At 39.7% G+C, this 27,437-nt stretch overlaps 2 protein-coding genes across 2 annotated transcripts in view; both read left to right on the top strand.

The window, feature by feature from the left end:
• The first annotated feature begins 1,338 nt into the window (after positions 1–1,338).
• Positions 1,339–27,008, top strand: SLC6A16 (solute carrier family 6 member 16). Its single transcript, XM_026014019.2, has 11 exons — positions 1,339–1,836; positions 2,223–2,380; positions 2,563–2,689; positions 2,896–3,071; positions 3,546–3,656; positions 3,822–4,063; positions 23,315–23,501; positions 23,852–24,053; positions 24,192–24,351; positions 26,344–26,506; positions 26,704–27,008. The coding sequence occupies exons 1-11, from the start codon at positions 1,395–1,397 to the stop codon at positions 26,923–26,925; spliced, it is 2,190 nt and encodes a 729-aa protein (XP_025869804.2). The 5' UTR covers positions 1,339–1,394; the 3' UTR covers positions 26,926–27,008.
• Positions 9,651–27,437, top strand: part of LOC112931364 (orphan sodium- and chloride-dependent neurotransmitter transporter NTT5-like) — an 81,266-nt gene continuing 63,479 nt past the window's right edge. The window contains exon 1 of the mRNA XM_072756904.1: positions 9,651–9,778. The gene's annotated coding sequence lies outside the window, so the exon portion shown is untranslated. The remainder of the gene's footprint in view (positions 9,779–27,437) is intronic.

Raw genomic sequence — 27,437 nt, 5'->3', positions numbered from 1 at the left:
GTGCTGCTCTGTTGCCTGCTGCCTGCTGTCTCTGCTTCTGGACGGCATGCTCCTTCCCCCTCTGAAAGAAAACTCCAGTTTCCTCTCTCTTCTCCTCTTCCACATCCTGTATTTTTTTTCTTTTCTTTTTCAGCAGATTCCTTGCCCATTCTATTGTAGAGCATCTGAAGAGCCAGCAAAAGGTCAGAGTGGCAGAAGCACAAAGAGCAGAGAGGAGTGTAACCCCAGATATGAGGTAGAGTACTGTCCTTTTGCTGGTGATAGAGCAGTCAGTGGTGGGGTGTGGGGTGGAGATAGACAATAAATAGAAGAAAACTCAGTAGGTAATCACACCAGGAGGTGAAAAATGCTATGATGAAAATGAAAGGAAGTAGGATGGAAAGAATAGTGGGAGTATGTAGCTACTATTTTTTTTAATTATAATTTAACTTGATTTTACTTTAAAGATTTCATTTGAGAGAGAGAGAGAGAGCGTGTGCCTGCATGAGTGAGGAGAGAGGCAGAGAGGGAGAAGCAGACTCCCTGCTGAACATAGAGCCTGATAGGGAGCTCAATTCTAGTACCCTGAGATCATGATCTGGGCCAAAGTCAGACACTTAACTGACCAAGCCACCCAGGCACCTTGGTAGCTGCTATTTTAGATAGGCAAGCAGGGAAGACATCTCTGGTGAAGTGATATTTGAGCAAAGACCTGGTGTTTTGCAGATAAGAAAGCTCAGAGAGGTAAAGCAACTTTCCTAAAGTTATAAGGAAGACATAGTATACAATTTGTTTCTTTTTTTTAAGATTTTACTTTTTACATCATCTCTACAATCAACTTGGGGCTGGAACTCACAACCTCAGTATCAAGAGTCACATGTTCTTCTGACTAAGCCAGCTAGCTGACTCTCTTTTCTCTTTTTTTTTCTTTTCTTTCTTTCTTTTTTTTTAAAGTTTTAAAATTTATATAATCTTTACACCCAGCAGGGGCTTGAACACACAACTCCAAGATCAAGAGTCACATGCTCTTCTGACCAAGCCAGCCAGGTGTCCCTAAATTTGTTTCTTTGATTCAAAAGCCACTATAAATGGTACTTCCCTCTGTAGGGAGTATACCTCAATGTTTCAGAAACCCTTTGAGTTCAGTTCCCAACTGTTAGCTTGGCTATCTTGACCCTATCCCTTGTACCAAAACATTTCTAAGAGGTAAGACTTATATAAGAGATTTTTGTGTGCTTTGAATTTCAGTGGCAATAGGGACAGAAAGATTTGCTTTGAGGATGTGCTGGGGATTGTTTTGGAAGTCATTTCTTAACTCTAAAGTCTAAATCTAGGTTTTGGTGTCCTTAAGCTCTACTCAGGAAGGTGAACACCCCCTTGAAAGAGCTGGAGCTGCTCCAGAGAGTCTGCCTGGAATGAAGACAGAGGCCCAGGCTTCAAAATCTTCACTGACAAGTTTATCTACTGAGATAGAGTTTTCTGAGAATCTCCATGAAATCCAGTCTTGGGAAGATAAGAGCACAGCTAACTGGCATCAGATGCTTCGGGTTTCAGAATCTCAGGCCTTCAAGGCTCGGGTATTGAAGGCCCAGGCCTGGGAGATTCAGGCTAGTGAGGCCCATAGAAGAGCCAGCCAAACCAGGCACACCTCTGTACTGGAGGTGGATGCTACCCAAGCCTTGAAACAGAAACCCTTACCTGAGAAGGTTCAAGTTACAGAGAAGGAAAAGTGTGAGATCCTCTTTACTCGTCCATGCTGGTCCAATAAGATTGAGTACATTCTGACTCAGGTGGGCTACTCCATGAAGATAAGCAGTCTCTGGCATTTTTTCATCCTGTGGCTTCACAATGGAGGTTGTAAGTCTGGGGACCAGGAATCATGGATCCACAGGAGGTTTTAAACTTAAGGTCTTTGGGATCTGTAGAGGCTGGAAGCTTGGTACTGTGAGCCAAATAGAGTCACATTCCTGAACACCTAGTATCATAAGAGGGTTAAGAGGTGCAGGGTATCAGAATACAAGGGACCGGAAGCCTGGGTTGGGGTGACTGGGAGTAGAAACTAGGCATCTGAGTCTTCCAGGAACTGGGGACCCAAGGGACACCTGGTGAAGGATGTAGAAACAGTTGAGCCCTGATTATCTGTGGCCCTGAGGGGGGTCACTGATGCGGAATGTGTTTTCCTGGACTCCCAAGGAAGTCCAGGCACTGAAAAGCCAGGTGGCCTCTCCTGACTTCCTGCACAGGCAGTTTTCTCATCATCTACATCCTCATGCTGTTCTTGGTTGGGGTTCCTCTTCTATTCCTGGAGATGGCAGCTGGTCAGAGGATACGTCAGAGCAGCATTGGTGTATGGAAGGTCATCAGCGCCTGGATTGGTGGTGTGGGGTATACCAGCTTCATGGTGAGGAGTCCTGGGCCACCCATGCTCTCCCTTTACACCCCACTCCCACCTCAACTGTTTGTTGTCCTGGGATGGGTCACTTCCATGGGTCAAGTTCCTTCAAGTCCCCAGTCCTCTGTCAAATCCCCTCCTTTTTCCTGTCCTCATCCTTTCTCCCCAGCTACCTTCCCCTTGACTCCCAGGTATGCTTCATCACTGGCTTGTATTTGAATGTGATTAATGTCTGGACCCTCTTCTACTTGAGCCAGTCCTTCCAGTTTCCAGTTCCATGGGAAAAATGTCCTTTATTGGAGAACTCCAGTGACTTTGGTGAGGAGGAAATGAAAGAGGAGGAGAAGGGGAAAACATCTAGAAGGGAATTTGGAAGAGGATAAAGGAATGGGGAGAGATGAAGAGGAAGATAGAAAGACGCAGAAATGGGAAGAGGAAGAAGTAGCAAGAAGTGAGGGAAGGACTAAGGAAGAAGGGAGGGGTCACCCTGTCTAGCAGGCATGTCCAAAGCCAGGTCCCCCCAGATCCTGAATGTGCACGGACGACACCCTCCTTGTACTTCTGGTACCGGCTGACCTTGAAAGCTTCAGACAGAATTGAGGATGGTGGGTCACCAGTCTTCAGTCTGAACCTGTTCTTATTGGTGTCCTGGTGTCTTATTGGTGCTTTCATGATTAATGGGCTCAAGTCTACTGGGAAGGTAAGCCACCATTGACATTCTCAGATGCCTTAGACATCATCCAACATTGTTCTCAATTATCTCCTAATATCTCATTCCTTCTGGTGTTTGACTCCTCCTAGCCCTTAACCTTTGCTGAAAACTGTCTTCTAATTTCTGACTCAGCATTAAAAAAAAAAAAAAAAATTTATTGATTTATTTATTTATTTTATTTTATTTATTTTAGAGAGAGAGGAAGAGAGAGCACGTATGAATGGGAGGAGGAATACAGGGAAAGGGAGAGAGAGAATCCTTAGACTCCCCTCTGAGGGTTGAGCCCAGTGTGAGGCTCAATCCCAGGACCCTGAGATCATGACCTGAGCGGAAACCAAGAGTCAGACGCTTAACTTTCTGAGCCATCCAGGTGTCCCCTGACTCAGCACTTTTGATCCCTGCTGACTGTTGGTGGACCTCCCACTGGTACATGGTTGCTGATATGCTCTGTTCTCAATTCAGATAATGTTGGTCCTGGTGCCAGCCCCCTATTTCATCATCTTTTGTTTCCTCTTCCGGAGTCTACTGCTGGAAGGGGCAGCATTTGGCTTTCAACATTTGATGCTTGTCAAGGTAAAGTAAGTCTCCCTCACTCCCCTATCAGGCATTTGAGGACATCTGTCTATTGTTAGGGTGTCCTTTCCCTATTATTTACTTGTGACCTTCACCCCATTTCTGTTAAGATTCGCACCTCTCCTTCTTTGACATTTCCCCTTATACTTGTGTTCTCCTTTTTAGATATCAGCTATGTACAACATGAATGTATGGTGTCAAGCAGGAAATCAAGTCTTGTTTGCCTTGGGTCTAGGCTTGGGCCCTGTTGTCTCCTTATCCTCGCACATGTACCCATCCACCAACTGTCTCAGTGATGCCTTGATTGTGGCTCTGGTCAACCTGTTCACCATGCTGCTGGTCACATCTTTTTCCTTCTGTGTCCTGGGCAACTGGGCTACAGTTATCACGCACCGCTGCAGTGAGAAGTAAGGCCAGCCCCTTAGGGAAGGTCCTAGTCCCAGGGAACTACAAAGCCCAGAGCCCTTAACTTTCAAGGTGCTGTAAAGACTCCTGTTCACACCTGGCAACCTCAGGTGCACTTGCAAGCCTCTACTGGAGCAAAAAGCAGACAATAGAATCCTCGTCATATATTTTCTTGCTTCAAGGCCTTTTCTGGCCCTAGAAATCTTCAACCTCAGAGACTGCCATTGTCCAGAGTGCCACCACAGAGATAGGCTAAAAGTCGCAAGCATTCAAGATCTGGAGAACTTTCCACTTCCTGAATACCTTCACTTGTAACTTTCAACTTCTATATTTAAAGATTTCTGTCAGTCTATCATACTTAAACCCTAAAGGGACTCTCAGAACCTGAAGCTTTATTGTCTGCTCACCCCTATTTTTCATTTTTCAGGCATTAATTTCAAAAGCACCCCTATTTTTCATTTTTCAGGCATTAATTTCAAAAGCACCCGTGGGACATTTAGAAAGTACTCTTTGTGTACCGCAGAGATATGGAGGGGTGAATCAGACCACAGTTCCTGCCTTCATTGGGTTTTCAGTTTTGGAGGGAGGAGGTGGGGGGAATTACATAATTGAACACTGTATGCTCATGATAACTAATAGAAGGGATGATGGGGAGGACAAAAGACAGAGCCATTAATTCTGACTAGGCTAGTCAGAGAAGAACTCCCAAGAGGAGGCACACCTACTGAATTTTTCCTGCTAATTGTAACCAGTGCATTCTAAAATAAACCTGGGCATACACATGTGCATATGCATGAGAGTTCTCTAGGGTATATGCTCAGGAATGGGACTGCTGGGTAGGGGGTACACACCTTCAGTTTTACCATATATTGTCTCATTATCAAAGTGGTTTATAATGTGTGAGAATTCCACATAGTCCACTTTCTGCACATTTGATTAGACTTGGTCAAACTTTAAAATATTGCCAGTCTGGTGGGAATATAATGGCATTTTTTTAATGTTTTAAAAACATTTTATTAAGATATACTTACATACATATAGAAACACACATAAAATAAAAAGTGCAGTATAAATAACTATAAAATAAGCACCACCCATGTTACAGACTAGAATGACCCTAGAAGCTTTCTATGTATTTCTAATTTTAACCTCTTTCCTCCCAACTAGTATCCTGGCTTTTATGATAATTAGTTCTTTGTTTTTATTTATATTTTATTATCTATGTATGCTTATCTAGACAGTACAGTTTTGTAATGTATACAAAGCAATATAGATTTTTTTTTTTTTAAGTACGCTCCATGCCTACCATGGGGCTTGAACTCATGACCCTAAGATTGAGCATTGCAGGCTCTATAGACTGTGCCAGCCAGGTGCCCGTACAATATAGTTTTTTTTAAGTAACTTTTTTCTTTTTTTAAAAAGTTTCATTTAAGTAATCTCTACACCTAACGTGGGGCTCAAACTCAAAACCCTGAGATCAAGAGTCACATGCTTTTATGACTGAGTCAGCCAGGAGCCCCTGTAAAACAATGTCATTTAGTGTGTCCATTTATGTAGTTTTAATGCTTAGTTTTAAGTTGTTTGATTTTGATGCATGTGGGCATAGGTTTTCTAGAGTTTATCCTGTTGGCAGTGCACTGAGCTTCTTGAACCTAAAGTTTTATAACTTTGCCAAATGTGGGAAATTTTCAGCTGTTATTTCTCTGAATGTTTTTTCTGCATTGCACTCTTTCAACTTTCATTCTGGACTCTGATGACAGATCATAAGCCCTTTGCTATTATCCCATAAGTTTCTGAGGCTCTGTATATTTTCCCCCGACTCTTTGGGTCTGTTGTTCAATGAGGTACTCTCTATTGATTTATTTTTAAAGTCACTAACTCTTTCCCCTGTCATCTTCACTCCACTATTTAGCCAATCAGGTGAACTTTCTGTTACTTGCTTTTTAGTTATAAATGTTCCACTTAGTATTTTTAAAAATATTTTATTTGTTTATTCATGAGAGACAGAGAGGCAGAGACATAGGCAGTGGGAGAAGTAGGCTCCCCATGGGGAGTCCGATGTGGGACTCAATGCCAGGACCCTGGGATCATGCTGAGCCAAAGGCCGACACTCAACCACTGAGCCATCCAGGTGCCCTTCTACGTAGTGTTTTTCTTACATCTTTTGTATGGGGATAGATTTTTTTTTAAGATTTTATTTATTTATTCTTGAGAGACACAGAGATAGATAGATAGATAGATAGATAGATAGATAGATAGAGAGAGAGAGAGAGAGAGGCAGAGGGAGAAGCAGGCTTCATGCAGGGAGCCCAATGTGGGACTCAATGCTGGGTCCCCAGGATCAGGCCCTGGGCTGAAGGCGGCGCTAAACCACTGAGCCACCCAGGCTGCCCATGATAGATTTTTTTTTCCATGATAGATTTTTAAAAAAAGATTTTATTTATTTATTCATGAGAGACACAGAGAGAGAGGCAGAGACACAGGCAGAGGGAGAAGCAGGCTCCATGCAGGGAGCCCGACATGGGACTCAATCCCGGGTCTCCAGGATCACACTCTGGGCTGAAGGCATCACTAAATTGCTGAGCCACCCGGGCTGCCCTGGTGATACATTTTTTTATATTTATTTTATTTTATTTGTTTAGTTAGATTTCATTCATTCATTCATTCATTCAGTTAGTAGGCTTCATGCCCAGTGTGAAGCCCAACACAGGGCTTGAACTCACTACCCTGAGATTAAGACTTGAGCTGAGATTGAGAATCCCATCATGCTTAACCAGCTGAACCACCCAGTTGACTCCTATATTCTGATTATTTTAAATATATGTGAGACTATATTTATTTAAGTTCTTTGGAAATGTAGGTTTCTTTTTCTTTCTTATTCTTTTTTGTTTGTTTGTTTTTGTTTTGTTTTAGGAGGGAACTGACCCAGTTAGATTTTTTTTTTAAGATTTTATTTATTTATTCATGAGAGACACAGAGAGAGAGAGAGAGGCAGAGACACAGACAGAGGGAGAAGCAGGCTCCATGCAGGAAGCCCGACGTTGGACCCGACACCGGGTCTCCAGGATCACGCCCTGGGCTGAAGGCAGGCACTAAACCACTGAGCCATTCAGGGATCCCCCCAGTTAGATTTAAAGTACAGGTTTCTACCCACCTTCTGCAAGCTGTGGTCTCAGTGTCAGTTCAGTTTTCAAAGTCTTTGCAGCGCTATTTGAATTGATCTTGGTTGTATGCCATCAGTAGTTTGGGAGCTGGGCAGTGGTATACCCTATTTTCTAGTTCTCAAATAATGCTGGTTAGGGTCAGATACAATCATGTGCAGCCAAGATTTCACCTAATACTTCATGGGATCACTCTCTTGAGCTCCTTTTTACCTGAAATCTCCCTGATACTTTCCAGCTCTTAGAAGCCCCACTACCTAGTTTTCTGTCTAAAATGAGTGGGAAATATCAGGGAGGGAGATAGAACATGAGAGACTCCTAACTCTGGGAAACGAACTAGGGGTGTTGGAAGGGGAGGTGGGTGGGGGGTGGGGGTGTTTGGGTGACGGGCACTGAGGGGGGCACTTGATGGGATGAGCTCTGGGTGTTATTCTATATGTTGGCAAATTGAATACCAATAAAAAATAAATTTATATTAAAAAATAAATAAAAATCTAGGCTTGGGCAGCCCCGGTGGCTAAGTGGTTTAGCACCGCCTTCAACCCAGGGCGTGATCCTGGAGACCCGGGATTGAGTCCCAAGTTGGGCTCCCTGCATGGAGCCTGCTTCTCCCTCTGCCTTGTTTCTGCCTCTCTCTCTGTCTCTCATGAATAAATAAATAAAATCTTAAAAAACAAAAAACAACCCCCCCCCAAAAAAACTAGGACTTTAGTTTCCCTATTCTGCTGCTCATTTTATCAGCTGTATCTGCCTCCAGGGCCATGCATTGTGAGTACAGAAATTTGAAAAAAGCAATAGGGATTTTCCACACTATCCATGTTCTTAGAAACACAGTAAGGTTTCCGTCTCAGAATTAGAGGTACTTATCCAGCCACCAGCAATGGCTGTAACACCATTGTTGCTTTAGGATTGTGTGTGATAAAACAGAAAAAAGCAACAAAAATCAGGGGGATTTCTCCCCATTCTCTGTGACACTTTGCATCCTTTTTCTAATTCTCTGGACCAAAAATAGAGGGCTTCTTTTGTAACTCTTTCCTTTCACACCTGATATGCACTTCTTGGTTTTAGGCTGCTTTTGAGTCTAGATCAGGAGAGGGAAAGTTTGAGGGAAAAGTTACTAGAAACTCACTACTAATTTGGTGGTACTTTGAATTCTATTTTACTTTCCCAAGCTGGTTGCTGCCATTTACTTTTCAGAGTTCATCCATGTATTCTGTGTAAGGTTTTTAGCTGTATTCAGTAGTGGCAGAGTAGAGTGTGCTTTGAGGTGTGTAGTTTCTGATAAGCAGCCATTAAAACAATATTCATCCTGCTTGGGATTTGCTGAGCTGCTTACATCTGTAAATGCGTTTTTTTAACCAAACTTAAGAAGATGACTTCCATTTTGCCTTTAAATATTTTTTTCTGCCTCATTCTTTACTCTTCTTCTCTGACTCTATATGTATATATGTTAAGACTTTCGGCTACTGTCTCCACAAGTCCCTGAGGCTCTGTTCATTATATATATTTTTAAAGATTTTATTTATTTATTCATGAGAGACAGAGAGAGAGGTGTAGAGTCATCAGCAGAGGGAGAAGCAGGCTCCCTGTGGGGAGCCCAATGCGGAACTCGATCCCAGGACCCCCGATCACATCCTGAGCCAAAGATGCTCAACCACTGAGCCACCCAGGCATCCCTGTTCATTTTATATATATATATATATATATAGAAAGATTTTATTTATTTATTCATGAAAGATACACACACACACACACACACACACACACACACAGAGGCCCCATGCAGGGAGCCCAAGGTGGGACTTGATCGGATCCAGGGACTCCAGGATCAGGCCCCTGCCTGAAGGGAGGTGCCAAACTGCTGAGCCACCCAGGCGTCCTGTTCATCTTATTTTTAAATATGATTCTTCTCTATTCTTCAGATTGTATAATAACTATTTATCTGTCTTTTAAGTTCATCAACTTCCCTCTGTTCAGTCCACCCACTGAATTTTTAAATTTCAGATACTGTTTTTTTTTTTTTTTGGTTTTAAAACATCCATTTGGTTATTTTTTATAATTTTCTTTTTCTGTGTGATCTTGATTTTTTATTTCCTTACAAGTATATTTGCCTGTAAGTCCTTGAGTATCCATATGACAGACTTCAAATTCTTGTCTGCTAATGTCAGCCTCGTCTTCTCTTGAGTCTGAGTCATGTTTTCCTCTTTGTGTGTGTCAAGAATTTTTTTATTGTATCTTGCACATTGTAGATATGGTGTAGAAACTCTGGATTTTGTTATATTTCTCAAATGTGTATTGATTTTGTTGTTGTTTTACTAGGCGGGTAGTTAACTTGACTGAACTTATGGTAGAAACTTTCTCCCCTGTGGGATGTACCAACTGAAATTTTATTTCAGCATTTTTATCTTTCATTGGACTTTTTGGAGTTATTCAGAGGTCAGCTGGAGATTAGAACAGAAATTATACAGAGAATTTGGAACTCCCTTTCTGGCTCTTTCTTTCCACGGTCTACCAACTTTCTTTATGGCTGTTAGGCATTCAACCATCAGTGTGAAGGTAACCAGTCTTTTCCTAAGTCATCTTTTAAGATTGCTGCTCTTTATTAAAGTTTTCTATGAATTCATTATAATATATCTCAGGGGGAATTCTTTAGTTTTGCTTGGGATTCTTTTGGCTCCTTATATCTGTGAATTACTGTTTTTCAATACTTCCAAAAATTCTCACCTGTTACTTGTTCACTGTTACCTCTGCCTCATTGTCTGTTTCATCTGTTTTGTCAGATTTTCCCATCATATCCAGCTCTCTTGAACTCATATTTTCTGTTTTCTATACCCTGGCCCTACTGATTGGTTTCTATTAATATGAATTATATTTTCCATTTCTAGGGTAAATGGACTCATAGTGTATACGTTCTTATTCTGACTTATTTTACTTAGCATAATGTTTTTGGTATGCATGGATACCACATATATGGTATGAATGCATATTGTTGGAGGTATTTTTATTTTTCTCTTTTTTTTTCTTTTTGATTTGTCTCTTTTTTTTGCTGAGTAAGTATTCTGTTGTTTGAGTATTCCACAGTTGTTTATCCATTTTCCTGTTCATGGCGTTTGAATTGGTTCCAGTTTGGGGCTATAATGAGTAGAGAAGCTATGAGCATTCATGTATAAGACTTTGTGTGGGTATATTCTTATTTCTTTTGGATGAGTACCTAGGAGAGGGTAATATGATTACTGTATGTTCAACTTCACAAAAAACTGCTAAATTGTTTTAAAAGTTGTTTTTACCAGTTTTACATTTTTACTAGCGAGGTATGGGAGTTCCAATGGCTCCAAATCCTTGCCAATACTTGGTAACATCAGTCTTTTAAATTTTATCCATTCTAGTAAATGTGTAGTGGTATGGCATTATTATTTTTATTTGCATTTCCCTCATGACTGATGATGTTGTTCATCTTTTAACATGCTGTTTGGCATTTTATGTTTCTTGTCTTTTCAAATCCACTGCTTATTTTCAAAACTGTGTGTGTATGCGTGTGTAATTATTGAGTTGGAAGAGTTCTTTTTCTTTTTATATTCTAAATGCAAGTTGCTTGTCAGACATACATATTGTGAATATTATATCCCAGTCTGTGGTTTTCTTTTCATTTTCTTAATGATGCCTTTTGATGAGCAGACATTTATAATTTTTATATCTGATTTATCAAAACTTTGGTTCATGGTTTGAACATTTTTGTTTACCCCAAGGTCACAAAGATTTTCTCCATTTTTTTCTAGAAGTTTTTAAAAGTAACAGCTTTGTTAAGATATAATTGGCATGCTTAGAGTTCACCATTTTAAAGTAGTTTATGGTTATTAGTATTTTTACAAGGCTGTGCAACCATCACTGTTATTTCATTCCAGAACATTTTCATCACCCCCAAAAGAAATTCCACTAGCTATCATGTCTGTTCTCTTCTGAACCCCAGGGAACCAGTAATCTACTTTCTGTTTGTATGGATTTGCCTATTCTGACATTTAGTATAAATGGAATCAAACAATATGATGTGATCTTTTATTTCTGACTTCTTTTACCACATAACCTTTTTTTTTTTTTTTTAAGATTTTATTTATTTATTCATGAGAGACACAGGGAGAGAGAGGCAGAGACACAGGCAGAGGGAGAAGCAGGCTCTATGCAGGGAGCCAGACGTGGGACTTGATCCCGGGACTCCAAGGATCATGCCCTGGGTCAAAGGCAGGCGCTAAACTGCTGAGCCACCCAGGGATCCCCCACATAACCTTTCTCATTGTGTTTGTTTTTTGTTTTGTGTAGTGATTACAGCAGCTTTTTTTTTTTCATCATGATTAGTGTACTTCTTAATTCCCATCACCTATTTCACCAGTCCCCTCACCCACCGCCCCTCTGGTAGCCGTCAGTTTGTTCTCTATAGATAAGAGTCTGTTTCTTGGTTTGTCTTTGTCTTTCTTTTTTCTCCTGCTTGTTTGTTTTGTTTCTTAAATTCCACAAATGAATGAAATCATATGGAATTTGTGTCTCTGACTTATTTCACTTAGCATTATACTTTCTAGCTCCATCTATGTTGTTGCAAATGGCAGGATTTCACTCTTTTTTATGGCTTAATAATATTCCATCACAAATACACACACACACATACACACACTACATCTTTTCTGTCCAGTCATCTCTTGATGGACACTTGGGCTGCTTCCAGCAATTTGGCTTTTGTAAATAAAGCTGCATTAAACATAGGGGTGCATGTATTCCCTTGGGGTAGTGTTTTTATATGTTTTGGGTAAATACCCAGTAGTGCAATTATTGGATTATAGGGTAGTTCTATTTTTAACTTTTTGAGGAAACTCCATATTGTTTTCCACAGTGGCTGTGCCAGTTTGCATTCCTAACTGACATTCATGGAGGATTCCTTTTTCTCTACATCTTCGATGACACCTGTTGTTTCCTGTATTGTTAAATTTAACCATTCTGGCAGATGTGAGATGGTATCTCACTTTAGTTTTGATTTGCATTTCCCTGATATTTAGTGATGTTGAGCATCTTTTCATGTATCTGCTGGCCATTAAATTGTATTTAATGGTATTGAACTCAGCCCCTGGTAAATATCTCTACTTTCTGTTTCTATTAGTTTGACTACTTTAGATGCCTTATTTAATAAGTGGAATCATGTGGTATTTGCCTTTTTTCATGGTCTTCTAGAAGCTTTACAGTTTTAGCGTTTTTGTTGTTAATATATTCTCTATTTCAAGTAAATATTTGTGTAAGGAGTGGAGTAAGAGTCAAGGTTAGTTATTTTTCCCACTTAGATACCCATTTGTTGAAAAAAATGATCCTTTCCTCATCAGATTGCCTTGTATCTTTGTTGAAAGTTGACTATAGATGTTTAGGTCTGTTTCTAGACTCTATTCTAGTCAATTAATTTGCCAATGTAATCCTGTTATAATTACTAATATATTATAGTAAATCTTAAAATCAAGGTGTATAAGTTCTCCAATTGTGTTATTCTCTTCCAGAATTGTTTTGACTATTGTATGCTTTTGCTCTCCATGTATATTTTAGAATTAACTTGCCATTTTTAAAAAATAAAAATTAAATCCTGCTGTGTTGTTAATTGGGATTGAATTATTGAATGGATCTATGGGCCATTTTGGGAAGAATGAACAATTAGCAATACAATGTATTCTGATTCAGGAACATGGTGTATCTCTCTGTTTATTTACATGTTCTTAAATTTCTCACCGAAATATTTTGTAAGTTTCAGTATATAACATGTCTTGCACATATTTTGTAAAGTTTATCCCTAATGATTTCATGTTTTATATTTATTGTAAATAATATCTTTAAACTTTAATTCTAATTCTTCATTGCTTCGTATATTGAGGTACAACTGATTTGTGTGTATTGATCTTGATAAACTCATCTTTTTTGTATCTTTAAGCTTATCTATATATACAATTATTTAGATTTGAATGAAAACTTTTATTCTTCCTGCTAATCTTTTATAACTTACTATACTTGCTTTATTGCATTGACTAGAATCTCCAGTATGATATTGAATAGAAGGAGTGAAAATGGACACCTATGCATTTAACGATTTTCAGGAGAGAGCAGTGATTCCATTATGTATGATGTTATTTATAGGATTCTCCCCTCCCCCAATGTCTTTCATTAGATGAAAAAAGTTCTCTTATATTCCCAGTTTTCTGTAAGTTTTTAGATGAATGAAGATTGAATTTTGTTAAGTATTTACAACTATTGAGATGATTGTATATTTTTCCTGTATTTTGTTAATATGGTTCATTATGTTGCTTGATTTTCAAATGTTAAAGCTTTCTTGCATTCCTGGAATATGCCCCACTTGATCATGGTGTATTATTATTTTTTATATATTGCTGGATTAAATTTGCTGCTGTTAGGGATGTTGAATCTAGGCTGATGAAGGCTATTGGTACTTAGTTTTCTTCTAGCGTCCTTGCCTGGCTTTATCATCAGAATAATACTGGCTTCATGAAATGTTGCCACTTTCTCTGGTTTCTAAGAGTTTCTGTTAGATTGTTATTATTTCTTCAAAAATTTGATAGAATATGCCAGTGAATCATCTGGGCCTGGAATTTTCTTTGTGTGAAGGTTTTTAGTTATACTTCAGTTTATCTAATAGATAGTAGGGCTCTTTTGTTTTTCTGTTTCATGTATTAGTTTTGGTAATTTCCATGTTTCAGGGAAGTTTTTTCATTTTAACTAAGTTTCAAGTATGTTGACAGAATGATGTTCATCATACTTGTTTTATCCCTTTAAGGACCTGTAGTGATGTCCCTCTTTCATTGGTGATCTTGGTGATTATCATCTTCTCCTTTTTTTCCTCAATCGATTTAGCTAGACGTTGTATCAATTCTAAAAGTTCAACTTTTAGTTTTGTTATTTTCTCTATTGTTTGTTAATTTTCTATTTCATTGACTTCTGCTCATATCTTTAATATTTCCTACCTTTTACTGACTTTGTTTTAGCTTTTTAAATTTTTAAAAATTTCTTTTAATTATTTTTTAAGATTTTATTTATTTATCCATGAGAGACACAGAAGAGAGAAAGAGGCAGAGACACAGGCAGAGGGAGCAGGCTTCATGCAGGGAGCCTGATGTGGGACTCAATCCTGAGTCTCCAGGATCACACCTTAGGTGGAAGGTGGCGCTAAACTGCTGAGCCACCGGGGCTGCCCTATTGTTAGCTTTTTAAGGTAGAGGCTTAGGTTGACTTTGGGCCTTTCTTCTTTTCTAATATAGGCATTTAAAGCTATACATTTCCCTCTAGGTATCACTTTCGTTACATCCCACAAATTTTGACATATTGCTTTATTTACTTTCAACTAAAAACTATGAAATTTTCTTTGTGATTTCTTCTGTGACCATTGGCTGTTTAGAAATGTGCTTTTTAATAGACTTTATTTCTGAGAGCAATTTTATTATTTTTTTAAAAGATGGATCTATTTATTCATGAGAGACAGAGAGGGAGAGAGGCAGAGACACAGGCAGAGGGAGAAGCAGGCCCCCTGCAGGGAGCAATCCAGGATCTCAGGATCACGCCCCTAGCTGAAGGCAGACACCCAACCACTGAGCCACCCAGGCATCCCTCTTAGAGCAATTTTAGATTCACAGTAAATTTGAGCAGAATTAGGGGTACAAAGATTTCCCATATATTCTTTGTCCCCACACATGCGCAGCTTCCCCTGTTATCAAAATGCCCCACCTGCGTGGTATATTGTTAAAACTGATGACCTACATTGATACATCATTACTACCCAAAGACCATAGTTCACATTAGGGTTCATTTTGGTGTGTATTCTGTGGATTGGACAAAGGTATAATGACATGTATCCATATCATAGATATTTTTATTGCCCTGAAAATTGTGCTCTGAATGTTCATCCCTACCCCCAACCCCTGGCAACCAATTATCATTTTACTGTCTCTATAGTTTTGCTCTTTCTAGATGTCATATTGTTGGAATCACACAGTATGTAGCCTTTTCAGATTGACTTCTTTCCCTTAGCAATATATATTTAATTTTTCCCCTGTATTTTCATGGCTTGATAGCGCTTTTCTTTTTTGCACTGAATAATAATAGTCCGTTGTTGGAATGTACCACAGTTTATCCAACCTCCTGAAGGATATTTTGATTGCTTCTAAGTTTTGGCAATTATGAATAAAGCTGTTATAAACGTTCATGTACAGGTTTTCAATGAACATAAGCGCTCTCTAGGAGGGATCCCTGGGTGGCTCAGCGGTTTAGCGCCTGCTGTCCCGAGATCGAGTCCCACGTCAGGCTCCCTGCGTGGAGCCTGCTTCTCCCTCTGCCTGTGTCTCTGCTTCTCCCTCTGCCTGTGTCTCTGCCTCTCTCTTACTCTGTGTCTCATGAATAAATAAATAAAATCTTAAAAAAAAAAGAGCTCTCTAGGATAGATACCAAGAGTACGGTTCCTGGATTGTATGTTAAGAGTATGTTTATTTGTGTAAGAAACTGCCAAACTCCCTTCCAAAGTAGATGTACCATTTTGTATTCTCATCAGCAATGAATGAAGATGCCTTTTGCTCCACAACCTCACAGCACTTGGTGTTATTAGTCATCTGGATTTGGTTATTCTAATAATAGTGTGGTGCTCTTGTTGTTTGAGGTTGCTTTTCCCTGATGACGTATGATGTATGGAGCATCTTTTTATACTGCCATCTGTATATTTTCTGTGGTGATAGGTCTTTGAAAAAAAAAAAGTTCTTTGGCCCATTTTGAAATCAGATTGTTTTCTTATTGCTGGGCTTTAAGAGTTCTTTTTTTTTTTTTTTTTTTTTAAGAGTTCTTTATGTATTTTGGGTAATAGTTCTTTAGCAGATGTATCTTTTTTTTTTTTTAATTTTTTTAAATTTTTATTTATTTATGAGAGAGAGAGAGAGAGAGAGGCAGAGACACAGGCAGAGGGAGAAGCAGGCTCCATGCACCGGGAGCCTGACGTGGGATTCGATCCCGGGTCTCCAGGATCGCGCCCTGGGCCAAAGGCAGGCACCAAACCGCTGCGCCACCCAGGGATCCCCAGATGTATCTTTTATAAATATTTTCTCTCAATCTGTGGCTTATCTTCTTATTATCTTGGTAAAATCTTTCACACAACAGGTTTTTAATTTTAATGAAACCCAGCTTATCAGTAATTTCTTTGATGGGTTATATACCCTTGGATTTGTCTCTAAAAAGTTATTGCCATATTCATGATCATCTAGATTTTCTCCTATGTCATTGTCAGTTTTACACTTTTCCATTTAACATTTGGGTTTGTGATCTATTTTAATTTTTTATGAAGTGTGTAAGGTCTGTGTCTAAGTCCTTTTTTTGTCTGTGAGTGTTCAGTTGTTCCAGTACCACTTGTTGAAAAGACTCTCTTTGCTCCATTTTATTGCCTTTGATCTTTTTTCAAAGATATGTGAGTCTATTTCTGGGCTCTCTATTCCATTGATCTAATTGTCTGAGTTTCTTTTTCCAATACCATATTTCTTGATTGTTTCAGTTTATAGTAAGCCTTAAAATCAGATAATGTTAGTCCTTAAACTTTGTTCGTCAATATTGTGTTGGCTATTCTGGGTTCTTTGCTTCTCCATGTAAACTTTAGGATCAGTTTGTCAGTATCCACAAAATAGCTTGGTTGGATATAATTGGAAATTGCTAGAAGTATTTTTAAATTTTATTTTAATTAATTAATTTTAAAAGATTTTATTTATTCATGAGACACAGAGAGAGAGAGAGAGAGAGAGAAAGAGAGAGAGAGGCAGAGACACAGGCAGAGGGAGAAGCAGGCTCCATGCAGGGAGCCCCATGTGGGACTCAAACCCAGGTCTCCAGGATCACGCCCTGGGCTGAAGGCGGCGCTAAACCTCTGAGCCACCCGGGCTGCCCTAGAAGTATTTTTTAAATCTCCAAATATTTGAGTTTTTACCAGCTCCATTTTTTATATAATGACTTAAAATTCAATGTCATTATGGTCAGAGAACATACTCTGTACACTTGCAATTGTTTTACTTTATTTATTGAGAATTTTTTATGGCTTAACATGTGATCATCTTGGAGAACATTACCTGTGCACCTTAAAATACTGTGCATTTTGATATTATTGGATAGAATATCCTGTAAATGTCAATTAGGTGAAATTGGTTGATGTTTGGTTCAAGTCTGTATTATTAGTGATTTTATTTTATTTTATTTTTAATTTTTTATTAGTGATTTTATATACTTGTTCTATAAGTTACTGAAGGAGAGAGTATTGTTATGTGCAAATGTAAGTATAGATTCATCTCCTTTCAATTCTGTCAATTTTTGCTTCATGAAGTTTGAATTTTTGTTGCTAGGTGTATACACATTAGTACCATTATATCTTTTGGATGAATTGACGCTTCATCATTATGAAATATCTCTTCATCCCTGGTATATTACTTATTCTGTAGTCTGCTTTGTCTTAATAATAACCACTCTATCCTTCTTATGATTTGTGTTTGTGTGGCATATATTTTCCATCCTTATACTTTTAATCTACCCATGTCTTCATAATTAAAATGTGTTCTTAAAAAAAAAATGTGTTCTTGTAGCCAGCATATACAGTTCTTTCTTGATTTTTTAAAGGATATTTTTAAAAATTTAATTTATTTATTCATGAGAGACACAGAGAGAGAGAGGCAAAGACACAGGCAGAGGGAGAAGCAGGCTCCATGCAGGGAGCCCGATGTGGGACTCAAACCCAGGTCTCCAGGATCATGCACTGGGCTGAAGGTGGCGCTAAAATGCTGAGCCACCGGGGCTGCCCTCTTGATTTTTTATTCAGTATGAAAGAGTGTTTAGGCCATTTATGTTTATTGTAATTCTTAAAAAAGATTTTATTTATTCATGACAGAGAGAGAGAGAGAGAGAGAGAAAGAGGCAGAGACACAGGCAGAGGGAGAAGCAGGCTTCATGCTGATAGCCTGATGTGGGACTCCAGGACCACTCCCTGGGCTGAAGGCAGGCGCAAAACCGCTGAGCCACCCAGGGATCCCTGTTTATTGTAATTATCAATAGAATTATGTTTAAGTCTACCCTCTTGGTACTTCTTTTCTTTTTGTCTCATCTCTTCTTTGTTACTTTATTCCTCATTTTCTAATTAGATTTGGTTTTTAAAAAGATTTTTAGAATTCCATTTTTATCTCCATTCTTGGCTCATTTACTGTACCTCTTTTTTTTTTATGTGTTCAGTGATTGTTCTAGAGCTTACAGTATACATCTTAAACTCATCACCATCTTCTTTCAAATAATATTAAACAATTTCTCACAAAATTTAAGAATAGTACAATAATGTATTTCTACTCCCTCCTTCTGTCCTTTGTATTATTATAAGATGTTTTTCTTCTCAGCACATTATAAACATAATACATTGATACTATTTTTGCTTTAAATAATCAATGTCTTTTTAAAAAGATTTATTTATTTATTCATGAGAGAGACGCAGAGACATAGACAAAGGGAGAAGCAGGTTCCCTGTGGGGAGCCCTATGCGGGACTCGATTTTAGGACCTGAGCCAGAGGCAAATGCTCAACCCCTGAGGCACCTAGGCATCTCTAAATAACCAATGTCTTTAAAAGAAGTTTTTAAATGAGAAAAAATGTGTCTTATGTTCACCTCAATATTTCACATTTCCAGCACTGTTTATTCCTTTGTATAGATCCACGTTTCCATCTGGTATCCTTTTTCTTCCATTTAAGAACTTCCTGTAGCATTTTTTTGTAATACAGACCTGCCAGCAATGAATTCTCTCAACTTTTGTTTGTCTGAAAATCTTTGCTTCACCTTTAGTTATGAAACATATTTATATGAATATATGAAATATATTCAGTTATGAAAGAACATTTCAGTGTATAATTTTGATTTGACGGGATTTTTTTCTGTAATTTCTTGTCCTCTTGCTTTTATACTTTCTGGTGGCCTTCCTGCATTCATTCTTTGTTTCATTGTATGTGTCTCACTCTTTCCCACTGCTTTCACTGCTTTTAAAATTTTCTGTTTTTCACTGTTTTTCAGGAATGTTATTATCAGAGACCTTTCAGTTTTTTTCTGATTATCCTGTTTGGGCTTCGGGGTTTCTTGGAACTGAAGATTTACAGTTTTTATCAAATTAGGAAAAATTTAGGCCAATATTTTTTCAAACATCTGCCCCTGCCCCCCGGCTCTTTTCCTGGAACTCCAGTTTCACATCATTTATTTTAGAGTGTTTGATATTGTCCATTAAGTCATTGAGTCTCTGTCTTCTTTTTTCAGTATTTTTTCTCTGTATTTCCTTTTGTTTAATTTCTGTTGCTGTTTATTTGGGTTCCTTGATCCTTCCTTCTGCAGTATCTAATCTGCTGTTAATCTCAGATCTTTTTAAAAAAGACTTATTCATTTATTTCTTTACTTATTTATTTGAGAGCATGTGAACAGAGAGAGGGGCAGAGGGAGAGGGAAAAGGAGGAAGCAAAGCTCCCTGCTGAGTGCAGACCTCAGTCCCACAACCCAGAGATCCTACCTGAGCCCAAATCAAGAGCCAGAATGCTCAACTGATTGAGCTACCCAGGAGCTCCAGGAAGTTTTCATTTCAGATATTACAGTTGTAATTTCTAGAAGTCCCACTGTTTCTTTTTTATATCTTCTGTTTTTCTACTTGTCAGGTTTATGTTTTTCTTTAAATACTTCAATATAGTTTTAATAACTGTTTTTATATCCCTGACTGCTAATTCTATCCTCTGTCATTTATTGCATCTTTGTCATTTATTTATTGTTTTATTTACTGATTTTACTCCTGATTATAAGTCATGTTCCTTCCTTTTTCACTTGTTCACTAATTTTTTATTGTATGCTAGACTTAATTAATTTTATGGTTTTTTAAAAACATTTTATTTGTTTATTCATAGACACAGAGAGAGAGGCAGAGACACAGGCAGAGGGAGAAGCAGGCTCCATGCAGGGAGCCTGACGTGGGACTCGATCCTGGGTCTCCAGGATCATACCCCAGGCTGCAGGCGGCACCAAACCGCTACACCACCGGGGCTGCCCTAATTTTATGTTTTTGAATGTCTGGCTTTTGTTGCCTTCCTTCAGTGATTATTGAACTTTTTCCTAGCAGACAGTGTTACCTGTGGTTCATTTTGATCCTTTGAGGCTTGCTTGATTTTAAGTTTCATTCGAGTGGGTCTAGAGTAGTCTTTTCTCCAGAAATACTTCAGTCCTGTTGCTAAGGCAGGTCCTTTCTGGCATCCCTACTGAATACCCCATCCAGAACTCAGATGTCTTCCAGTTACTCTTTCCATGGCCTTGTGGATTTTCCATCCTACACATGTGCATCTTAAAATTCAGCAAAGACTCAAGGGGACTCCTATGCAAACTTTTTTGTTCTCTTCCCAGCTGCCTCTCCTCCAGAATCGTTCCTAGGATCTCCCAGCTGCTTTAGCCTCTCTGAACTCCTTCCTTATCTCCTCAACTCTATGAGACTGCCATGCTTTGCTTGCAATCTTCTTCCCAGCTCTGCAGACTAGAATATGCTTTCAGGCAGAAAACCAAGACCATTGTATGGCATACCTCATTTGTTTTCCTTCTCTCAGGGATTTAAGTCTTGTGCTGTCTGTTATCTAATATCTCAAGACAGTTGTTTTATAAATTTTGTCTAACTGTCTGGTTGTTTACAATAGGAGGGTAAGTTGTGCCCCTTTTACTTCATTGTGGATGACAGAATTATCCACACTGAATTTTAAGTTTCAGTTATTTTTGTTATTTTAAGACATTCTGTTTAGTTTTTTTAAATCCTCATGACCAATTTATAGTTTCTTATTCCTTTCAAGTATTTCCAAGGTTGTCTTTTATTATATAAGCACAGCAAATATAGTTGTGTTATAATCTTCAATCATTCTAATATTTGGAAGTAATTTCAGGTTGTTGTTTTCTGTGTTGTTTCTAATGGTTATTGCTCGTGGTGTCTTTTGTTTGTGTGTGCTTCATTGTCTCAAAGTCCTATCTATTTATTTATTTATTTGATCATTATTTGTGGGAATTCTTTTTTTAAAGATCTTTTTAGGGGCAGACTCCTGGGTGGCTCAGTTGGTTAAGTGTCTGCCTTTGGCTCATGTCATGATCCTGGGGTCTTGAGCCCTGCTTCAAGCTCACTGCTCTGCAGGGAGCCTACTTCTCCCTCTTCCTCTGCCTCCCCCCCCCCACTTGTGCTCTTTCCCTCTCTCTCTCAAATAAATAAATGAAATCTTTAGAAAGAGAGAGAGAGAGAGAAAGAGAAAATGTGAATGGGGGAGGGACAGAAGGAAAGGGAGAGAGAATCCCAAAAGGACCCCATGCCCAGTGCGGACTGAGGAGGGGCTCCATCCCATGACCCCGAGTACATGACCTGAGCCAAAATCAAGAGCCAGACATCTAATTGACCCAGCCAGCCAGGCGCTCCTATTTCTGGGAATTCTTAAGGCATGGGATAAAGGTACATTCATCCAAATAGGACTTTTGTTTCTACCTGGTGCATAGGGACATTAGAAAGAGAATATTTGAAACTAATTTTTGGCTTGAGTTCTTGAGACAACCAGGGCCAAATATTTGGGCTGCAAATCCAAGCTAGGGCTGGCTTGTGCTTATGACATGTCAAAAGCTTTAAAAATGTCCCTTTCTTTTGCTCATTTCTGAAGCAACCTTCTTTGCATTCCCTGTATTGTGGAAGGATTGAATGTGAGCTTCTGGTTCATTATTATACTGAATGTGTAGCCCTTTGAAGTGTGATGTTTAGGAAGACCTGATTCTTACTTGTGCAGGCTCTGGTGCTTTATATCTGATCTCCATGGTTCTTTGATTTCTTAAGGGTCACAAAATTGGAAACTACAGGTACAATTTTCTGTACTTAACTTTACCTTCAGGGAAAAATTGTTTTGCAAGTCCTCTTTCCCCACTGTTTTTGTCTGTGCTTCAATTTTTGTCTAATAATTCCTCATTTTTTCAATATTTTAATTCTTTTAGGAAGATTTAAAATATCTTGCAGACTTTTAAGTTATTTACAGTGAGAGGGTTGATCCAAATATTTAACTTGCCTATCACCAAGAGAAAATATAGTATTTTATTTTCTAAAATGTGGTCAAACTGTAATTATTTCCTTGCACCTTGCATTTTGCTCTTATTACTAAATTTTGGCAAGCCTTCCATTGCAGTTTGTATAGAGCAACAAACTGAATTTTTTTAAAGATTTATTTATTTATTCATGAGAGACACAGACAGAGAGAGAGGCAGAGACACAGGCAGAGGGAGAAGCAGGCTCCTTGTAGGGAGCCTGCTGTGGTACTCAATCCCGGATCCTGGATCCCGGGGTCACGACCGAGTCAAAAAGTCAAAGGCCCAACTGCTGAGCCACCCAGGCATCCCAACAAACTGAATTTTTAAGGAATTTTAGGAATTAATCAAGTTCAGAGTGTTAGTGGGGATGCAGTTGGTCTTAGGCATGAGACAGCATGGCCATCCTTGAAACTATAAATGCTTAAGTCTGATTATATCATGAAATGTACAGACGGTCATAAGAAGAAGGGAAGAAAGTAAGGCTAAAGAGGTCAGCAGGGCTCTGATCAAAAAGCCTAAGAAACAGTTTCTCTCACATGGCACAACTCCATGGGAGCATTATGTATGTGGTAATTTAAGTAAATCGTGCTCCCTGACATTCTGTAGGCTTCTGCAAAGCCTAGAAGATTACCTTTTACTCACTAGTCTAAGAAGAGAGGAAGAGAAAAGGAAGAAAAAGAGACCCTGTTACTATAGCAGGTACCCCAGAATACCTGCAAGACGATAGAAAATACTTCTTCTGGGGTCCCTCCATGGTTGTAAGTTCTCTAGCACACATATTCATGATCCTGGAGATGGGTACCTTTTAGGTTTTATTCTAGGCTCTACCTTACCTAGATCAGTAGTGCTAGGTTAGTGATGCCCTTTCTTATCTAGAACATAAGGGAAAAGAAGGGGATCTCCTAAGGATCCAAATTGTTCTATATGATTCAACTTCTCATTCTCAGGAATGCTGAAACACTTGTAAAGCTGGTAGCCATGGGGAAACTGCCTCTTGAGGCCCAGCCTCCTCCAAACCTGACTGCTAACCCAACCTCTGTCTTCAACTCCTGGCTCAACAGCCTTCCCCAGCCCATCAAGCATATGGTCTTTGGCTACGTGACTGAATGCAACTTAGAGAAACAGTTTTTGAAGGTCAGTAAAAATAGCTGAGAAGAGCCTGTATTTACTCAAAACCTTCAATGAAACAGAAATTTCAGCTTTTGTTAGCACTAGGAAAAAATCCCAGAAGCATTAGGATAACCTGCATCCCTGGTAATGCAAATAACTATAGCTTGTAGAATGCCCTTCCTTAGATAATGCTTGTAGAATGCCCTTCCTTGGATTGGTTTTCCATATCAGAGGGTCAGCTTGGAGATCTGATTTTTCTCAGTGACCTACAGCTTTTAGAGTTTTCTGGGGAAGATAGATAGTTTCCTTGTCTGTATTTTTTTGGTTAAGTTTAAGTACTTAAAGTTAACTCCTGCTCTCTCTCCCCTCAACAGGTTAAGGAGGGTCCAAGTTTTGCATTTGTGGCCTTCATTGAAACCATGTCATTCATCCCTGGGTCTGTCTTCTGGTCCATCCTCTTCTTCCTGCTTTTGCTGATTTTGGGGCTGAACAGCATGATAGGGATCATGCAAGGAATCCTCATTCCATTCCAGAACACCTTTTCTTCTTTCAGGAAATATACAAAACTGCTTACAGGTATTCTGACCAATGCCCTACTCCCACCAATGGCCCTGACTTCTCTAAGACTTCCCCAGCCCAAGTCTGTAACCTTTGCTTAGCCCTTGTCACCCAACCAGATCTCTGACCTTGATCCAGATCCAATGTTTCCTCCAGTGGTTGTCTTTGGGTTCATGTTCCTGTGTGACCTCTTCTTCACTCGACCTTCAGGCATCTACTACATCAGACTGCTGAGTGAATACTGGATAGTCCTCCCCATAATCATCATCATCATACTTGAAAACATGGCTGTGGGCTGGGCCTGTGGGGCCAGGAGGTGATACCTTGGGTCTATAGGGAAGGTTGACCCCTTTTTCTTGTCTGTCTTATCGCCCAACTAGAGTGATGTAGGGACACTTAACCTCAGGGCCTTCTGAAAAACCGATTCATTCATTCATTCATTCATTCATTCAACATATTTATTGAATGCTTAATATGTGCCAGAAACTGTTTTACCCACCAAGGTTATTGAAGAGAACAAGCATCCCTGTCCTTAAGGAATTTACATTCTGGTGGTAGTGACAGGCAATAACCAGATGAATATATAAAAATGTCAGGTACTGATAACAGAAGAAAATCAAAAGGTAAAGTGAGATGATAAGAATGGGAATATGCATGGGTGTTAATTTAGATAGGATTACAGGGAAGGCCTCTCTGATAAGGTGACATTTGAGCAGACTCCTGAATGACATGAAGGAAGGAGCCATGACAAGATTTTGAGGAAGTGTTGCAAGCAGAGGAAACACTAAATACCAGGGGAAGAGGAAGCATCATGCCTGGAGTTTTTGAGGAATAAACAGATGAGAGAGGTTGGAGTAGAGTGTTGGGAGTAGAAGCCAGAGAGATCATGTAGGACTTTCTAAGCCAGACTTAGGACTTAGATTTTTTTTTTTAAGATTTTATTTATTTACTCAGAGACACACACAGAGAGGCAGAGACATAAGCAGATGGAGAAGCAGGCTCCCTGGGGGGAGTTCGATGTGGGACTTGATCCCTGGACCGCGGATCACGTCCTGAGCCAAAGGCAGATGCTCAACTGCTGAGCCACCCAGGTGTCCCAGGGCTTAGATTTTTATGCAGAATGAGAGGGGAGACATTGGAAGGTTCTGAGAAGGGGAGTGACATCATCAGATTTATGTATTTTTTTAAAAAATACCTATGACTGCTGTGTGGAGAATAGATTCAGAGGAGTCAAGAGTGAAGCAAGGAGAACAGTTGGGTGCTATTTTAATATTCCAAGTGAGAGCTAACAACAGCTTGGGGTAAGGTGATAGAGGTATAGGTTGAGAGATGTCATCTAATGCTGCAAGGAAAAGCCATCAGGGAAGGGAGAACAAGATAGTCAGGGACTGGGACTTAGTAGACATAACTGTGCAAGGAAGAGTGAGAAAATCCAAATCAAATACAAAGGACTCCCAAGCCTGACTTTTTAACAGGCTAGTGTGTGGACGTCCAAGTGGCATAATTCATAGGCAGAAGGCTCAGGTAGCAGCATTTTCAGGTGAGAGTGGTTCACTCATTTAGGAACTCATTCAAAAAATTTTCTTGAGGCTTTCTCTGTGTCTGGAAAGCTTGTTACTGGGATACAAATAAATTAGAATGAGCTCCTCCTCTCAAAAAACACAGAAGCCAAACAGAAAGACATATATATAAGCAGATAAAGCAGATAATCCCAGTACTGGTGGTAAGTCTATAGTAGAGGTAGTCAGGGGCACTCTTGAGGCACCTGGAGAATCTGGAAAGGCATACTAAAGGGGAAGGTGGCTGAGCATAGTCCAGACAGATGAATAGGTAGACAAAGAGAATAGCATTCTAGGCCAAAGAACCCAATTGGATATTTATTGTGATTGAGCACATGTAGTAGAGGAGGCTGGATCCATGGGCTGGAAGAAACTAAGAAAGGTTCATTGAGGGCCAAGTGTTGCCTTCTTTTCTCAGTCTGCATTGTTCAGTATGGACGCTCAGCATATAGAAGAGCCCTTCGTGATCATAAACATTTTCATATTCATGGAATGAATGAAAGGACTTGCCCTTTATCCTGAAGGCATTGGGTACCCTTGAAGGGTTTTGAGCAATAGAGGGATGTTTGAACATTTTTTCTTGGGTTGGGATGCAAGACTGACTAGGGAAATGATAAGAGAGGATGAGAGGCAGAGATTTGGAGGTGAAGTAGAATATTTGAAAGATGCTAAGGTTGGGCTGACCTCCAACCCCAAGGCTGGGTGAGGCCTGACTAGGCCTCCTGCAGTCTTGTGGCCCTTCCTCCCAGGTTCCTTGAAGACTTGGCGATCGTGTGGGGACCCCCCGCCTCTGCCATCATTCGTTGGCTGTGGTGCTTTCTGTGTCCAATTGTACTGGTAGCCCTCTTTGTGATTACTCTGATTCGTCTATCTCTGAAGAGTATCACCTATGTGGCCTGGGACTCAAGCAGTGTAAGCCTCCTTCCCCAGACACCAGACCTTCCTAGGGAGTGGGGGCTGGATCTTTCAATCCATTCGTGGCCTAAAGACCCTATCCTCTTATTCTCTGACTCCCTAAAGATTCATTAGTCCTCTGCCCTGGTTCCCCTCCCACCCTTCCCTTTTCTGGGAACCTCAATGTTCTGAACTCCTTTCCCATTTTTCCACAGTCAAAAGAGGTCCTTCGACAATACCCATCATGGTCACTGCTTGTGATGATTGTCCTTTTTCTCATTGTCATCCTCCCCATCCCCACATATTTTGTATACTGCCTCGCCCACAGGATTTCCTTCACTTCCACAAGCCAGGGCAAGCCTATAATATCCTTCAAATCCTTACCCTTAATCCAGCCAAAACCCAGTAAAGAGGTCCACAAGGAGGAAACCCTCTAAGGTGAAATCAAGTTGGTGGTCATCCTGTTGTGTGATTGCTTAACTTCATTCATTCGACATCACACATTCCTGGAAACAGCATAATAGGCAACTCTTAATACCAATTTGCAACTGTTGATGTCCTCCGACCCAGAACTGCTTTTAATCCTGAGTAGAAGCATTATTTGGTGGACTCCTGGGGCCTCGCTTTGCAGCCCCCTCCTAGACCCCATCCTCCCTGGTTACTACTGTCATTGTGTTTTCCCCATCCCCTCCCTCAGTATATATATGCCCATTATATATATATTGTCAGTAATGCCTACCAAACCTGCTTCTTGACTGGTCTGTCCAGCTTCTGAAAGGGAGCTGGAGGAGTAATGCTGTTGGTCAATAAATCAGTCCGTTGGGACTCCTAGTACTAGGTGTCAGCAGATTTTTTTTTTCTATAAATGTCTTTTTTTCCTGGAAGTCCTTTCTTTTGAGAGGCAGATGTCCAGTCCAGGGTTCCTGCCCTCTCCTTGCCATGGCAAATT

The sequence above is a fragment of the Vulpes vulpes genome, chromosome 1, assembly GCF_048418805.1.
Source record: "Vulpes vulpes isolate BD-2025 chromosome 1, VulVul3, whole genome shotgun sequence".
NCBI classification, from domain to species: Eukaryota; Metazoa; Chordata; class Mammalia; order Carnivora; family Canidae; genus Vulpes; species Vulpes vulpes.
This window is presented reverse-complemented; position numbering and strand designations above follow the sequence as displayed.